Source organism: Crocuta crocuta, unplaced genomic scaffold (genome assembly GCF_008692635.1).
Source record: "Crocuta crocuta isolate KB4526 unplaced genomic scaffold, BGI_CrCroc_1.0 scaffold28, whole genome shotgun sequence".
Taxonomy (NCBI): domain Eukaryota; kingdom Metazoa; phylum Chordata; class Mammalia; order Carnivora; family Hyaenidae; genus Crocuta; species Crocuta crocuta.
Window position 1 is genome coordinate 2,686,059 of NW_027533256.1, and position 17,998 is coordinate 2,704,056.

The window sequence follows — 17,998 nt, forward strand, 5'->3', positions numbered from 1 at the left end:
TACCCAAGGATGTCCCCCTGGAGTCAGTGTCTCTGGGCCAGCAAGGACCGTAGACAGCCCCCTTCAACCTGAAAAGCAGACAGCCTGTACTTGGGGTGTGCCTTGTGCTGGGCTAGGAGCTTGGACGCCCTCCTGCTTCGGGGAGGCTGAAAGTCCTTTCCGTTTCTCTCTCAGCGAAGCCAAACATCTGGGTGAGGGAGGAGGAAGGCCCCACCTGGCAGCGACGGGGCGGTGATTTACCTGACGATGACCCCGGGCCGGAGGTCAAAGTTCTTGTTGACCACCTCTAGCAGCTCTCTTTCTGTCTTCTGGGAGGTTCCATAGGTGAAGATGGAAATGGACAGGGGCTCAGCCACACCAATGGCATAGGAAACCTTCCAGAAGAGACCAGGGTCAGGGCCGGAAGCCTCTGTGCAGGGGATCTGCTCCTCAGAGACCCGATGCCCTCTGAGAGGGGCAGCGGGAACCGCCCACCCCTTGCCCAAGGAGCTCCCCAACCGCGTCTGTCTAGAAACCTCTGCCATCTTCACAGCACGCAGTTTCGGCATATGCCTCTCTCCCTGAAGGTCTTCTCCCTCCCTTGGGGTTTCAGGGTCCACGCCCCAGTGCCCAGTGCAGCACACAGTCCCAGCCTTTGGCAAGGCATGTGGCCAGCATGGCCTCTCACCCAACCCGGGGCAGAGATGGGGCTGGCAGAGCGGGGCCCACCCACCTGCACGAGCACTCTGCGGCACAGCCCCGCTTTCACCAGGGACTTGGCCACCCAGCGGGCAGCGTAGGCCGCCGAGCGGTCCACCTTTGTGTAGTCCTTCCCAGAGAAGGCGCCGCCGCCGTGCGCCCCCCAGCCGCCATACGTGTCCACGATAATCTTCCGGCCGGTGACGCCTGCATCTCCCTGCAGAGGGAAAGGAAGAAATGGGGGGGGGATGAGAACCGGGGTCCCCACAGGGCAGGGCGGACCGGCAGCTGCAGCGCGGTGATGGCCGCTGGACTAACAAGGAAAGCATGCCCTGAAGCTGCCTGTGGACATTTTCAAAGCCCCCCTCCCTCCAAAGGTGGGAGTCAGCTAGAAACCTTGCAATGTAGGGGCGTCTGGGTGGCTCAGTTGGTTAAGTGTCCGACTTTGGCTCAGGTCATGATCTCACGGTTTGTGGGTTCGAGACCCGTGTGGGGCTCTGTGCTGACAGCTCAGAGCCTGGAGCCTGCTTCAGATTCTGTAATTCCCTCTCTCTCTGATCCTCCCCTGCTCATGCTCTCTCTGTCTCTCTCTCAGAAATAAATAAAACATTAAAAAATTTTTTAAATAGTTTTAAAAAAATAAAAAAGAAATCTTGCACTGTAACCCAGTTCAGTCACTGACCCACTACAGAAATCAGGTAACCTGCCAGAGCCTCATCAGAAAGTGCAAACTAAGGGCCAGAGGTTCTCTGGAAACACAGCCGGCTCCTACTTCAGTCTACTTTTATGAGTCATTTGCGATGGGAAGATCCAAGCTCCAGGAGAGTCCTGGGCCGGGACACGCCCTGGACTGTGGCCCTGGCTGGCAGCTCCCAGGAAATGCCATGGAGCCCATTTCTTCAAGTGTCTGCTCTGTGCAACATCAGGCAGTAATGATGGGTTTGTTTGTTTTTTTTTTATCTTTTTTTTTTCTGGGTGAGGGGAGGGACAGAGGAAGAAGAATCTTTTTTCAAGCGAGGAGGGGAGAGGCAGAGAGGAGCAGGGAGGTCAGAGGTTCCAAAGCAGTCTCCACACTGACAGCAGAGAGCCTGATGTGGGGCTTGAACCCATCATGAACCCCATCACGACCTTAGCCAAAGTCAGATGCTTAACAGACTGAGCCACCCAGGTGCCCCAGGAGAGAGAGAATCCCAGGCATGGGGCCTGACTCAGGGCTCGATCCCATGATCCTGGGGCCATGACCTGAGCTGAGATCAAGAGTCAGCTACTCAACCGAATGAACCACTGGGGGATCGCGGTGATGATGTTAAGTGCTTTGGGGAAAGGCCGCATACTCTATTCCCCTGCTAGGAGACCCACACTTCCCACTGGCACATCTAGGCTTTGAGATGTCCTGCAGGGAATGGTGGTCAGCTCTACCGTTCCTTCAACCTGTTTCTGCTCTACATTTGGTCGCGGATCCTGTTACAGGGGCTCTGCTTTGCGGTAACGCGTCCCCACTGAGGCGCCCCGGGCAGAGGTCAGCAGCCCCTCAGATGTGCTCTGCCCATCACCACTTCCTCTCTGCTGCCACAAAGGAGACCTGTGGCAAAGGCCCAGGAGTGCCATCCGGGAGAGGCCGGCCGCCCGCGGCGGTGAGCTGGCATCTAGACGGGCAAGGCAGTGGCTTGGGCCAGCATGACATGTCTGGAGGGGGAGGGCCAGGCCACACTAGCTGGGTGAGTCCCGGGGACATGCCCCCAATTCCTCCTGCACTGACACAGGGACGGCAGGCCCCACGGAGTGTGAGCCGACCCCGTGTTCTGTCCAGGGCCGGACATGGCTGAGTCACACAAAGGCACCTCCTCCTGAGCGCTCAGGGGGTAAGACGTCCAGTAACACAGACACACCAGGAGAGCTTTGCTCCGAGGCAAGGGCGCACCTGGGGACCTCCGATGACGAACCGCCCGCTGGGCTGCAGATGGTAAATGGTGTCTTCGTCCAGGTACTTGGCTGGCACCACGGCCGCGATCACCTGCTCCTTCAGGGCCGTGCGCATGTCCTCCAGCGTTATGTCCTCATTGTGCTGCACGGAGATGACGATGGTGTGGACGCGCACGGGGATGACTGCACCATTGTCCTGTATGTACTGCACTGTCACCTGTCAAGTCACAAGGGCAGGAGGAGACGTGGTGAGGCCCTGCCCCCAGCCGAGGACACACCGCTGCCAGGCACAGACACTCGGGGCAGGCGGGACTCCCAGGAGCCAAGCGAGGGGGTGGGGAGCTTCTTGTCCTCCAAGGACCTCTGGGAAAGTTAATCGGACATCTTCTTGTATTTGAGTATTTGCCCAGTGCCAGGGGATGGCTGGGTGTGAGGCATGAGCTATTCCCACCTATGACCACAATTAGTGCCACTTAGAGACTCAGGGTTAGAGTTTCCTCTCTACTTGTGACCCAACTAGACTCCTCCCCTTCTATGTCAGTGGGTTCTGGGTGCCAGCGAAGGTCCCCCTGGCCAAAGCCCTCTCTCCACCCTCCATGGCTCAGAGCTCCTGCCAAAGATCACAGGCATCCATGGGCCACACCGGCTGCTCCAGCCCCTTGGCAGAGGAGCTCCAGAAGTGTGTGGGGCCAGAAGACTGGCCTGCTGTAGGGACAGGGTGACAGGGGCTCAGGTCAGGCTGGCGGAGATGGAGCAACAAGCCCAGAAGGCCAGCTTCTGGGTGCCTGAGCAAAAGAAAGGAAAAGAGCCGAGAGCGTGTGGAAGGAAGGTAACCTTGCAGGGCAAGCCACAGGGGCTGTTCTAACCCTCGCTTCTCCCCAGGTGGGCCATCTGTGTGTGGCCAGTTCACGTTTAGGTCATCCCAGCAAGCCAGGCAGTATCAGCTCTGCTTTACAAAGGAGCAAAAGCCAGGCTAGGAGAATCGAAGTGCCTTGTCTGAAGTCACGCAGCAGCCTGTGACAAGCCAGAGAGCCAGACCCCGCTCTGCCTGATCCGAAAGCTGGTGGCCATTCCTGCAGCAGCACAGACCAAATCCTCATTCAGAGACCCCGTGCTCTAGTGACTCGACAGTGAGCATGATGTCCCAGCCCGATGACACAGCCCCATTCCGTTGGTAACAGAGGACTGCGGTCTGGGCCCCCTGGGCTTGTGGAGCCAGAGGGAAGGGGACGGTGAGGACAGTGGATGACACTGGAGAGAAACCGGCTTTGACTGCAGGCCCTGCACGCTGGAAGCCAGGCCACGAGCTGCGAGCCGCTGCTACCACCCTGTGTTACAGCTAGGAGGGCTCAGGCCCCTGAACAGAGCACCTGGGTCAAGATCACACAGCCAACAGAGCCAGGGCTCTGCCCAGCAGAAGGCTGTCACTCAAGACCCCGAGGGACATGCGGGAACCAAAGGGCAGTGTGGATCCACAAGCGCAGTGCCGGGTGCGGGGCCTGCGGGAGCGCGGTTATGCCACATGTCCCTGGTAGCCACGCTGGCTGGCACGCACAGCACTACTTCCTACCCCAGGGCCTTGAGAGGACCACGGGACAGCAAATGGTGCCTCTCCAGGGCCGTGCCGGCAGCAAGGTCTCTGCCCGCCCAAGGCCCCTCAAATATCCACCAAACACTGGGCCTGCATCAAACTGCTACTCTGTGCCTTGCCCAGTTCAAAGAACAGGTGGGTGGAATCCAGAAGAAGGAAGAGAAGAGCCCAGCCCATGTGACGCCTGATCCTAGTGCGAGGGGCAGGTGCGCAGTGACATCTGAATCCTGAGAGCTACCTTTAAATGCTGGGCTACGTGCACACAGATGTGATGGGCTGCTAGAGTTGGGGTGGGGGTCCGCAGGAGGGGTGGCTCCGTGGCTGGCTCCAGGACCAGATCGGTTATATCGGCACCGGGCCTCGGGAGAAGGCCGGCACCCAGAGGCGCTCCCGAGGCGCCTCCTCTGCTCCCCACCACCGGCCGAGAGCCCCAGCAACACCCATCCACATAGGGCTGCAGGACTGTGGCCGAGCCAAGGGTTCCAAGCGTGCCTCTTCTCTCATCGCCTCAGCAAGATGCGGGGGAAACACACCCACGGAAAACACCACTCTGACCGGGCACAGAAACGGCCTTCCGGACTGCCGCTCGGTTCGCAATATCAGCGGCCAGAATTCGCTCAGGTGGAAAGATTCATCCTGTTCACCGTTAACACTCTGGTCAGATGAGGAAAGTCCTTCACCAACAGGCCATGGAGCCAGCCTAGAAACGGGTCCTAGCACAGCGACCCTTGGGCAGCGGGGCAGACCCACCCGGGGCTTCTGTGACACCAGGAGCTTGGCCCCCCTGCAGGGGGGGGGCAGTGAGGTGGACTTTGGCATCCAAAGTAGCATCAAGAGAATTCCACGTGTCCCTGCGGGAAGGTCCTCACACCTCTACCGCTGAGCGGGACGATGGGGGCCTCCCCTATTTCGGCTGGTCCACCGCGGTGCCCCCAGGTCTCACGGCCACACGAGGAAAGGGAAGTCCCAGCGCTCTCCTTCCTCCAGCCCCTGCTCTAGGATCCCGTTTTCCACAAACCCGCCTCCTGCCTCCCATCCCAGCACGGTTCCGGACGGGACGGGGCCGGGGGCACCAGCAGCCGTGGGCCCCTTTCCATTGATACCCTCTCCTGCCCCACGACCCCGAGGAACACCTGAGGGATGCTGACGGCTCCACTCCCCGCCCTAGGGGGCATGCGGAGAACACCAGGAAGGGCTGGCTTTAGGCCACAAAGGTACTTCCTCATCCCGGGTTCAGACAGCTGCAACCTCACCCCGTGCAGCCTCACACCTGCGGTGAGATCAGTGCACCTCCGTGCGGCGGGGGCCATGGGACCGTCACGTGCCCCACACTGAGCTATACAACCACGTGCGCCACATTCCAAGTCCGGGGGCAGGAGAAGACCCCGTCTGGTGGTGGGCACCAGGGGAAACCGCAGGAGGTGGGAGCTTTGCTGGCCACTGATGGACAGGAGGGAACCTGAGAAGATTCCAGGTGAGGTGAAGGGCGGGAGCAGAGGCGCCAAGCACTAAGGAGCGAAGTAATTGAGATTAAGCAAGGACTGGGGAGGGGGAGGGGGAGGACGGTAAAACCGGAAGAGATAAGAGGCTTGGAATGGCAAAATAACACCCTGGGGTTTTCTCCCTGTAGGAAGCAGACAACTGTAAAGGATTCCAAGCAAGTATTAGGAAATTTGAAGTCCAAAGGGAGTTAAGTGGCATTTCCAGGCACGGAAAGTCCTTGGGAGGGCACGGCGCGCATCCCCACGGTGGCCTGGCAATCAGACTGGGGCAGAAGAGATGCTCTCTAGGGAAAACATGAAGCGAGGCAGGATGGAGACAGAGGGGCACTGAGCAGGACGGGGTGGGGGGCACCGTGGCCTCCCTGGAGCGGAGGAGGAGGTGACCGGGAGGCTGCACACGATGGCTCTCGGGCACACGTGTTTGCAGGGGGAATGAGAAACAGGGCTGCTGATCCCGACATCCTGCGGGTGGAAGTTCTGGGTGCTGAGCATGACACAGTAGAAGCTGAGTGCAAGCACGGGTGGAAGGGGAGAGGTGTGCAAAAGTGCCAATGGCCTGTTGGACGCTGGGAGATGAGCCAGGGGAAAAAGCCCCGGGAAGGGGGCCAGCAGGGCCACCAGGGTGACACAGGGCAGGGACCTGGAGAGGGGAGGTGGACGGGGCACCTCTGCCCATGTGCACTAACACTTGCATCACCGCCGGCCTTCACATGTGGACTCCGGCGGGGACGTCCCCATGGTCTGGAGCAGAGAGGTCAGGGCCCCTGGGGACAGAGAGTCCAGAACAGCAATGGGAAAGCGTTTTCATGAGAAACAGTGATAAAGGGGCACAGCGAGATCGCACTTGTCAACTTGGCCTGTGGACCTTGCTCGAGGTGTGGAGGCTTGCGGCTGTGAGTGGGCAGTGACCGAAAGTCAGGCCAGTTAAGAACTAAATGTGCAATAAACTATTAAAAAAAACAACAACAACTAAATGTGCAGCAGGAATCAAGGAACCATATCACCAGGGTCAACACATGCTAAGAAGGAAAAAAAATCAATTTTTCTGTATTTTTGATATTTTTCACAATAAAAAAATCAGGGGAGAAAACACATAGACCTGAAGGGTTTTCTAATAAAGAGTCTTATTCACAATCAACAATTCTTTGAAGGTCTGGACTGAACATTTTGATTCTAACAATGATAAGAACCAAGGGGACCCCGGGCTGCTGACAGTGGGGGGGGGGAACTCCACGGGAGGGGGGAGGAGAAGGCTCACCTGGGTCTTGGAGTCAGGCCTCAGCCAGGGGAGGACCCCAGAGCGCCTGAGGTCCGCCATTCGGGCATTGAGCTTGTGGGCCAGGATGATAGTGAGGGGCATGCACTCTTCCGTCTCGTCAGTGGCGTAGCCGAACATGAGACCCTGGAGGAGAACGTCAACAACACGCATGTTAGAAGACAGGAAGACTTTCTTCTCATCTAGGCCATAGCTGTATTGGGTGCCTTGTGCACATCTGCCCCGGGGCCCTTGTGGAGGGGAAGACGCGGCCCTTGACCTCCCAACGCTCTGGGACAGGGGAGAAGACAAGCCCAAATCGGGCATTGGCCACCAGTCTTCCCCAAGTAGGCCGCGTTCTCGAGTTGCTGTCCTGAAGCAGGGGTGTCCTAATTTATTCCAGGCACACGGACCTCCCCGGGGCTCCTGGGGGTATGGAGGGGGTCCGCCCCACTGTGGGTCCAATCCATTACTCAGGAACTTCCCGGCTGGCCTCTCGGCACGGAGCCAGGGTGGACACAAGCAGCGCTCTCCTGCCCACCTGACGGCACAGCTGCGCCCCCTGTTTAGTCACCTGATCTCCGGCCCCGACGTCCTCTTCGTTTCTGTCTAGGTGCACACAGCGGGCAATGTCCGGGGACTGTTGCTCCAGGGCCACCAGCACGTTGCAGGTCTTGAAGTCAAAGCCTAGGCAGAAGGGAGAGCGGGCCTTCGTGGGGACACGGGTCACACCGAGGGGGGCTTCCGGCATCCTGGCAGACTGCTCAGCCCCCGACATGGCATTTCGTGGTGGGGTGGGCGGTCTCTAAACAGCTGGGATCCGCCTGGGCCCAAAGCTGAGAGGCCCAGGATAGGGAAGGCCACAGGTCTGCCCCATGTTATCATCTGCAAGACTGGTCAGAGAATATCCTCCACAGCGTGTTTTACTACAGTCGATTATACCCAGATTAAAAATATATACCCTACACAGAACTGCAGTGTAAAAAACCAGGTAATAGCTGGGCTGGGGGACTTGTGGCCCGGGCCCAGGTGTCTACGTATGAAACACATTGAACAAAGACGGTGCACATCAACTGTGCAGAGAGGCTCCCAGAGTCCTCGGATCCCAAGCTCTGCACAGGGCCTGGAGCCAAATGGGAAAGCCACGCCTCTGGAGGTCACGGCCACGTCTGCCCACCCCCGCAGTTCCCAGGCGCCCTGCCGCAGGCCTGGGACTTGTCTGGGGGGCGCTGGCCAGCGGCAGTCCCCTCCCCAGAGCCCCCAGAAGGGGCCGCTGGGCACAGCCAGCGCGATCCTCTCCCTGTGGGCCTTGCTGGCCCCGGTCATGGGCACTGTGTGACTCGGGGGCTGACACTCACGGATGCTCCACCACCAGGTCACGTATCAGTGACAAGCTGAGGAGCTGTCACTCTCTTTCCAGTCTGTTCTACCTATGCTGCCAGTGTGAACTTTACTAAAACCAATCGGCCGACCCAGATCAAGGCTGTTGTTTATGTACGTGCTTCCCGTGGGGCCTGCTGCCCGGTGAAGGCGAACTGAGACACCTCAGTACCACCTAGCCCCCCGACACACTCCCGGGGCTAGCCTTCAGCGTGGCCCGTTTTCCTACCTCCACTAGGTCTCCATCTAGAATGCTCTCCCTCCAGCTCCCTGTCCCCACATGCCCAAATCCAACAAGCTCTCAGTAAACGTTCCTGTTCCTGGACCTTCCCTCCCCCTCCCTCCAAGGTACTCGCCGCTGGGCACCTCCTGCGGCACCGTTTAACGCCCAGCAGTGCCCCCACTCTGGGAGCACCAGGACGCCATTGCAGCTTCCTGTTCCCAGAGAATGTTTTTGAACACACAAACCAACGAGGCATCTTTAGAGGCCTGCCGAGGACTCACTGACTGCGCAGTAAACATTTTGCATTTTCCCTAATCGCTCTCTGAATAGTGAAGCTTCTCAGCGCTGCAAATCCGCCCAGGGCTCCAAGCGGTTCGGAAAAATCGAATTCAGGGGGCCAAGGGGTGAGGAGCAGAGCTCGGAGGGCAGCCAGCCCAGCAGGTGTGCAGCAAAGAGCAGTGTGGGGCGGTCGGCCCGGGGACCTGCTAGTGCAGCCGCCACGCTGTCGCTGTCTGGGGTCCTCCGGGTTACAGGCACAGCGGCCGGCTGGGTGCACAGAAATGCGGCCGGCAGCAGAGCTGGGCTCTCTCTCGCTTCTTCCTGCCCAGCACACGTTGCCTCCTGGGAAGTGCCCCCTCCACCGAGTGCAGAACAGGGCTTGCTCTTGAATAAGGCCTACATGTCTTAAACAGTGGCCTGCTCCTGATAGGACAGGGGTGTAGCTGTGCATGGTAACAGGTGGGGAGGCTGCGGGCCTGCGACAATGTATTTCCTCTATGAACACCCCCTGTGCTGACTGCGAGAATGTTCCCGTGCTCACTGGTTCTCACCTCGCTTTCCTGTGCTCGAGTGAGTACCCTGGGCGGGACAGAGGTGGCTGCAGTGAGCTTCTGTGTCTGCACCCTCAGCGACGAGGGACTCTCGCTCATACGTGTGCATTGCATCATGCCAGCCTGCCCCGCCCCACAGAGGTGGCATACGTCACCCTAAAGAACCCGTAAGTGGGAAGTCTGGGTGCACAGGCCCTCAGCATCGGCTCTCGCACACAGTCCTCGGATGCCGCTCCAAACTGGGTCCCTTCCCGCCCTGCCCCGTCTCAGATGTTGGAATCTGCTATGAGCCCCCTCTCCCTGCCCCGTTCTTTCTAGCTGTCACTCTGGCCTGGTTACAGCGCCCTTCCTCGATTCCTGCCAGGGCCTGGACCCCTTCCCTGGGATGCAACGTCCCACACTGCCTGCCCCTGGGGCCAACCTCGGCCAGCCTGTCTTCTTCGCCTGCTATGAGGACCGGTTCTGGGCCGAGTTGCTTTGTTTTTCTTTGTTTAGAATGAGAAGCCGCATCGTTAGGCAGAAAGCGCAGAAGTCTCAAAGGGGCATCCGCTTACTGGCCATCACCTTACGCGCAAATTATTCATATCTCCAAGCCTCAGTTGGAGACTCCTCTCCGGGAGAAGCGCAGCAGAGGGCCTCAAACAGTTAAGAGAACAAATACAGAGAGCAGCGCCCCCGCCTGGCAGAGATCATCTCCCCAGCGGAGGGCGGCTCCCTTTACTCAGTGCTTCTCTCTTCCAAAGCCTTTGCCAGCACCAAGACCAGAGGCCACACGGATGGACCCTGGCTAGTCAACCGGGCGCCATCCGCTGGGCCGCCATGCTATCGCCAGAGACTATGACGCGTGACCTGCCAGGCGGGCCAAGGAGTGTTACTTCTCCCGGTTGGGACTTGCACTTGCAGAGGATGGACACCCCCCCCCAATCTGACACAGCCTCAGGGGCGCCCACGTGTTTCAGACCCAGGGGTCCGCCTCACCCTTGGCGGAGTCGTCGTAGCCGATGTGCCTGATGGTGCTTCTCACCACCCGCTGGTAGTCCACTGTGGCCGTGGAGGTGATCTCTCCACAGAGCAGCACCATGCCCGTCTTACACACCGTCTCTGCAAGGGGGGGGGGGGGGGGGGAGGGAAGTTCAGTGGCCAGGCGCCAGCAGAGGGAGCACCGCGCCCAGAGCCCGCTCGGCACTGAGAAAGGGGCTCAGGAAGAGTCTTACAGGGCATGGAGGCCAGAAATAAAGGAATAATGCTAACAAGCAGAGCAAATCCCGGTAGAAGTGCGACCACATGTGAATGCTGCCCGGAGAACTACACTGCGACAGACGGGTCACACCTCGCTCTCACAGTGAGCACGTCCTTCTCGTGTGCTCTTGAACCGCTTATTCAGCCTCTCTAAGTCTGCATCCCCAGCTGCCACGTGAAGACAGCGGTAGGACTGCCGTGTGGCTCAAAGCAAGGCGATGGTGGCAGAGGGCTGTCATAAGGAATGCAGTCAACACGCCTCACACACACACAGACACACACACACTCCAGGAGGCCGCCCCTGCCCCTTACTCCTAAGCCCCCACTGCAGGCGGAGGTCCTGAGGTCAAGGCGGGCCAACCTTCTCATTGGCCATTCACAAAGGTACCAGGGTAAAGCGTACCCTCAGAGGGCACAGGTCCCTGTAGTGCTCAGTGCAGGGACTGCGGGAGCACAGGAGAGGAAGGAGCCGTCTGTGCAGTGCACAGTGTAGACAGTGGGGCTCTGGTCTCCATGCTGGGCACCCCTGCCCTGTGACCTTGGCCAAGGCCCTGATTCAGCTGCACCCATGATCACCTCGGGGGCCCTCCAGGGGCCCTCCTGGCTTTCTGCTGTGCCGAGGGCGTCAGCACAGGCAAAGGCCTCATGCCCAGCCCATTGAGGTCTTCAGCAGGGAGTGGGTGTCCCTTACCACAAGCCACCTTGGCATTGGGGTCCTGCCTCAGATGGGCATCCAGCACGGCATCACTGATCTGGTCACAGATCTTGTCTGGAGGAGAAGCAACATGTGTAAGAATCACAGAGATACCAGGTCCAACAAACTGAAGTATCAAATAATTAGATATTTGGTAAGTTTACATATCAAATCTACCTACTGAAGAGGACACCTCTTTAAATATAAAAAATTAGGAATTTTTTGAAAGTTTTACTTCTTCCCATTTCTGTTAATTTTGGATGATGTGTATTATATAAGGTCATAGCATTCCCCAAAAAAGACATACGTTCCAAAATCAGTTCTAAGAGACTAAAGCAATTCACACTAAAGACACAGATACACAGACACAGACACACAAAGACACACACAGACACACACACACACACACAGAGTCTTCTATTAAAAAGTCTCTCATTCCTTAAGATATTCCCTTTAGGTCTAAAATCTAGAAAACTCCTAGAAATAGAAGTTAAAATAGCTGGGGTGACTGGATGGCTCAATGGTTGAGTGTCTGACTTTGGCTCAGGTCATGATCCTATGGTTCATGAGTTCTAGCCCCCTATCAGGCTCTCTGCTGTCAGTGAGGAGCCTGCTTCATGCCTTCTGTCTTCTTCTCTCTCTGCTCTACCCCTGACTCGCACGGTCTCTCTCTTTCTCCAAAATAAATAATCATCGATATATATGTGTATATATATAAATATATATATATATTTAACAAGTGGATATGATCATTAAAATGTATAATTATTAAAAAAGAAGTTAAGGGGCGCCTGGGTGGCTTAGTCGGTTAAGCGTCCGACTTTTGCTTAGGTCATGATCTCGCGGTTTGTGGGTTTGAGCCCCGCGTCGAGCTCTGTGCTGACTGCCGCCAGCTCAGAGCCTGGAGCCTGTTTCAGTCTGTGACTCCCTCTCTCTCTGACCCTCCCCTGCTCACGCTGTCTCTCTCTCTCTCTCTTAGAAATAAATAAAAAAATTTAAAAAAAAAGAAGTTAAAATAGCTAATGATGTCAGTGAGATTAGGTGCCAACACATAAAATCAGATGCGACAAACATACTTTTCTCTGCAGTTTCTGCGAGCAGCAACACACTGTGTATACAGCACCAAGCCTGAATCCACCGGCCCAGCTGCAGAAATCTGTAAGAGAGCCTCTACACATCACTGCTATTCTACATTTCCATAAGCAGCTCTCAGATCTTCCCCTGGCCATTCAGCAGCCTCCTGGAGGCTAGATGTCCTAGCTGGGTTTGACCTCAGTCAAGGTGGGACTGACCACAGCTCAACAGGAGCCCCCGGGATTCGACCTTATTTTTCCACTACTTGCCTTCAGGACTCCACATGGTTGAGCATGCGGACTCCTCAATGGCACGATGGAAAAGTCCACTCTTGCTTTGAGGTTGTGCGAACTGTCAATGTTCACAGATTCAGAAATAAAAATGACATCTATTACACATATTATGTCTCATTTAATGTTCAAAATACCCACAGAATAGGCTCTTTTTTTCATGTTTATTTTCTTATTTTTGAGAGAGAGAGAGAGCAAGCTAGGGACTGAGAGAGACAGGTAGAGGGAGAATCCCTAGCAGGCTCTGCACTGATAGCGCAGAGCCCAATGCGGGGCTCGAACCCACAAACCATGAGATCGTGACCTGAGCCAAAGTTGGACACTCAACCGACTGAGCCACCTGGGTGTCCCCAGAGTTAGCTTTTAACAGATTAATACAGTTTTTTCCAGTTTTATTGAGGTATGATTGGTGTACGAAACTAATCTGCATAAAATTAAAGTACACAATTTGAGGAGTTTGGACATGTGAGTGCTCTTACGTTATCATCACCATAAACAAGGTAAGAAACATCTGTCACCTCCAAAAGTTCCCTTGTGTCCTTCTGTTTTTTGTTTTTTAGTGTTTATATGAAGAATCCAGACCCACAATCAAGCGGCTCTGCTGTCCTAAGCTCATCATTTAAAGCATTCACGCCAACGTAACTTAAAATAGTAATCTGCCATCAAAGGTGAACTCTCACATCTTTCCTTGAGAAACTGCTACTAAACCTCGGGGCTTTCTAGGCACGCCCTCTCCAGTGGCAGACCGCAGTTATAAATCTAGGCTTGTTTAATGCCACCACCTCCGCACACTCCTACCAGTGAAAGCCTGCTGCTAACATACCTCCCCCAGCCTTACCCATCAGGACTCCTAGCATTACTCACATGCTGACTGTGGACGACTCTGCTTGTTTCAAGGACTCGGGTCACATGTCCCCAGTCCACACAGGGGAGTGGGATAAGGGGCATTAGAGATAAAGCCAAGATGAGCAAGGGTGTTGAAACACTTCCGCAGACTAAAATAACGCCTCGGGAGGCTCTTTCTAAACTGTTTCTTTAGGCTTGCAAAATTGCTATCAGTATCACCCAGTGGCCGTAAGATAGCTAAGAGTTGGTTTTCTTGCGAGTTGAGAAAGCATTCATTTGATCCTCCTGGTGGAAGAGTTCAGCACTGGAATGACAAGCAAGAAGCCCTCAAGCTTAGAGGAAGATGACCTAGTTGTACAGTTAATTGATTGTGGCAACTGAAGGGAGAGTCACACGGACTGAAAGGCAATCATCAAGGAGACAGAACGGCCATTCGATTGATTAGAATTGTCCTTCTCTGTCCACCGAGCACAGCAGGGCGTGCACTATGGGACCGCTGACCCCTGCACGCCCCGGCACCCACTTTTTCCAGGTGGAGCAAATCCTAACCCATGAATGGCCATCACATGTTAGACAGCAGTGAATTTGAGGCTCTGAGAGTTGTGAACCTAGAGACTTTCTAAAGTTATGCACAGTGAAAGGGGGCTATTTGTTTTGAATTGAGCTAAGTCACATACAAAACTGAGTTTAAACCAAGGTTTAACAGCGGCACTACTGACATTGGGGGCCAGAAAATTCTTTGCTGCAGGGGGGAAGGTCTTGTGCATTAGGGAGGTTTAGAAGCAGATGTAGCCTCACTATCCACTAAAGGCCAGTGGCACCCCCAACTCCTCACAGCAGAGTATGACAGACAACCAAAAATGTTTTCAGACATTACAAAATGCCCTTGGGGGAAAAGAGGCAAATTGCCCCCAGTTGAGACCCACCAGCTAAAGCGTATAGAAGGTGATGTCTAAAGCTGAGTTACAAGGTATGAAATAACAATGATGAGGAAGATGAAAAAAAAGGTAGCCTTAGCGAATAGTTACCAAAACTTTAATTTCTCAGATGAATTTTGAAGTGCATAATAGGGGCGCCTGGGTGGCCTAGTCAGTTAAGCGTCCGACTTCAGCTCAGGTCATGATCTCACAGTTCGTGGGTTGGAGCCCCACGTCGGGCTCTGTGCTGACAGCTAGCTCAGAGCTTGGAGCCTGTTTTGGACTCTGTGTCTCCCTCTCTCTCTGACCCTCTCCTGCTCACACTGTCTCTCTCTCTCTCTCTCTCTCTCTCTCTCTCAGAAAAAAAGAACACACATTGAAGAAGTGCATAAGGGATAAACCAGTGTGTCCAGCCCCCAAATTCTTCTAGAGCAGTTGTTCACAAAGTGTGGTTCCCACAGCAGCAGCAAAAGCATCTCCTGAGAACTTACAGGGAGCCTCATGCAAGATCTACTAGATTAGAAAATTCTGGGGGTGGGGTCCGGCACTCTGTCTTAACAAGCCTACTGGGTGATACTGATGCTCCCTGATGTCTGAGAATCACTGACCTGCAGCCTGAGGCTCTGATCATGGCCCTCACTGTCACACACGCGCCTCCCCCATCTGCCCACAGCACCAAAAAACACTCGAATGTTCTTCCTCCTCAACAGGTCATCTGTATTTCTTCTGGGTAATATACCTGAGGCTTTCAGGACCTGGAGATCTGTCTCAGTGACTACTGGAATGTGCTGTTCGTTCCTAGACTACACAGGCTTTACACGCAAAACTTAGTGACCACAGTCTTGTTTGAGAGAACATTGGAACATTCTCTGTTGACTTGAGTCGCTCATCAATAATAAGGCTTTATCTTGACCCCCAATATATAAAGCTGGTCTCTGATACATGTTTGATGTGTAATATGTGGTATCTGATACATGTTCAATGTGCAATATGTTCAGTCAACCCACCATGTGTTATGGTGGCCTCATCGTGTGGAGGTGTTGGCAGTGGGCAGCAGCATGAACCCTTGGCTTCATTAACGAACAATTTCTCATTTCATAATCAGTGACTGTTTTACACAACTATTAAATTAGGAGAATAAAAAACTGCTTCTTATGGTGTCTCCAGAGGTCCCCTCATGGTAAGGAACACAGATTGCTTTCAAGGCCCCTAGTAAAATGGCTTCCCCGGCACAGGCCATCATCGGTCCACAACCACCTACTTACCTGGGTGTCCCTCTCCTACAGACTCCGACGTGAACATGAAGGCTCCTTCTTCACTTAGAGAGTGGTCACACAAGCCATCTACCGGGCCATTCATCTTCGCTCGCTTCTCCACTTGGTTTCTTCAAGGTAACGATTTCAATGCTGTTGACTTTGCCTGAGGTGGTTTTGTGTGGTGGTGGGTTGCTGTTTTCTTTTTTCTCCCCTGTGAACCCAACAGGCTTGTTTGTCCTTGGCAGAGCCACAGGGCTCGCTTCTGGTGAACCGCCTGGGAGCACCTGAGCAGAAGGTGAGGACGGTGAGGAGGGCGGGCCTGAGCACGGACGCGTCACTCTCTCCGACTGGTCACCGCTTGCTCCTGAGTGACTCCTTTATATGGAAAAGTGAAAGGGTCTGAATAATCATGTGAGAAAATTGGAGGAGTCCATTTCCTGGGAAGTGGGGGGAGGTCTTCTTACCTTGAGGAATTTCGGTCCTCAGCTTGGATTTCCCAAGCCCCAACGTCTGGTCAGTGTATGGTGAAGAAGGCTGTATAGAGTTCTGCAGAACTGAATGAAGGACCTTTGGGACTCGGCTTCAGCTCTGCAGCTAATCTCCATATTGGGCCAAGGTTAACATCCCACGTTGGAGGGCGGGGGTCTGCGGAGACTCAGGGATACAAATAGGCAGCAAGGAACCCCTTCCCAGAGATATGGTTCGGCTAAGGCTGCGGCACAGGGTGGCCTTTGCCATTGGGTGCTGCCCTTCCTCCCCCACACCTTGTTTGTGTTGGGCTCTCCCCTTTCTTCTACCTTCTCAGAGCAAGAGCACACACCTGTATTCTGAGCCAGCTTGGACGTTACACAACACGTTCATTTAGAGGAAAAGCTTTTGAGCCCACATTTCTCTGCCAATAGAAAGCACCTAAGATGTCAACTTCTCTAAAACACCGGCAGTCACATTAATAAGCAAGATGTTAAAAGAAGTATCTGGACAGGTTGCAGAAGACAGTATATATATATAAAGAATTATATATATTTAAAAGTATACATATATTTATATATATGTATAAGAGATGGACTCATTATAGGGAAATTGCCCAAGTCCAGCTTCCATAAGATACATTAAACATCTACCTATTCAGTCCTGTACACTTGATCAACATTCTGATGCCATGACTCCTGCACATTTTCTGTGTTGACCACGAAAACAAGTAGACAGGGTTATATCTGTAGCCAAATTCATGCCCTAAATGACAGCAGCTCTCTCTTCCTTCTCTCCCGCTCTCAGACCTAGCTGCGTCCTCAGGCTGCAGGAACAGTGCAGAACTGAGGTCACAGACAGTGAGAATGGGTGGAGAAACCAGTTCGCACTAGAGGGCAATAAAATGCAAGCAGCCAAAAGCTCATGCACCGAACACCGGACTGTGGGAAGCGAAAGGCAGGATGCAGTGGCCCCAAATCCCTTCTATACTTAGAATATGAGCATTACAATTTCTTTTTCCTGCCACTCCAAACCTTGAGTTTTGCCACCTGGTCGGCAGTAGTAGCACTATCCATCCAGGGAATTAAACTATATTAAAGTGACCTCTTTGTGGGATAAAGTAAGAGGTTTTACATATATGTATTTCATCAGAGGCATTTAACAAACAGCGAGCTGGGCCGCTCAGGCACGAGACCGCTGAAGGTTCTGAGAGAAAAAGCCACCGGGAAGGGATGGAAAAATGAGGCTCAAACAGGGACTTTAGACAACATAGCCTTGTCCTTGTCAGCACACGGGAGTCCTCATGTTTGCACTTAAAATATTTCAACATCGCTGTCCCTTTGTAAATTTCTTCTGGGTACACTGGTTTTAAACCTGGAGGCAATATGAGCTAATGTTTAATGTGAACTGTAGACCTAGGTTAGCCTAGCAGCTAGAACTGTAGCCATTATGCTCTAACTCTGCTTTGAGAGCAAGATGGACTTTACGTAACAAGTACTCACCAAGGTCCTAGAGCTGGCACTAAATCAGGGAGGAAAGCCTAACTGCGCCCTGGATTCCAGAAAGCACGGAGTGGAGGGGCGTGTCCTATACAGAGAAGTGGTGCTTTCAGAAACATATGCAGAAGGCTTCTGTAGCCTAGACACCAAATCAGAGTGAGGGAAGGATCTGGAAGCACGGAGTTCAGTCCACATCGTATGTGTGGGTCTTGTATGATACCCCCACTAAATCTAGGCCACCTTATTATATTCCTTCAGCAGACAGATGCTAGTTAGCAAGCAGCACAGAGAACACCGTGGGTGACAGTCTGGGCTTCAGGGCTGGAGCCCTGC

General features: G+C 54.3%; 1 protein-coding gene across 1 annotated transcript in view; it reads right to left on the reverse strand.

Moving 5' to 3' along the window:
- MAT1A (methionine adenosyltransferase 1A) overlaps window positions 1–16,213 on the reverse strand; it is an 18,172-nt gene extending 1,959 nt beyond the window's left edge. The window contains exons 1-9 of the mRNA XM_077746431.1: window positions 16,163–16,213; window positions 15,708–16,073; window positions 11,313–11,390; window positions 10,361–10,483; window positions 7,524–7,636; window positions 6,953–7,096; window positions 2,600–2,818; window positions 713–895; window positions 241–374 (exon numbers count right to left, since the gene is read on the reverse strand). Of these exons, the coding sequence (XP_077602557.1) occupies window positions 241–374; window positions 713–895; window positions 2,600–2,818; window positions 6,953–7,096; window positions 7,524–7,636; window positions 10,361–10,483; window positions 11,313–11,390; window positions 15,708–15,801 (1,088 nt within the window). The 5' untranslated portion in view covers window positions 15,802–16,073; window positions 16,163–16,213. The remainder of the gene's footprint in view (window positions 1–240; window positions 375–712; window positions 896–2,599; window positions 2,819–6,952; window positions 7,097–7,523; window positions 7,637–10,360; window positions 10,484–11,312; window positions 11,391–15,707; window positions 16,074–16,162) is intronic.
- Between the last annotated feature and the right edge of the window lie 1,785 nt (window positions 16,214–17,998).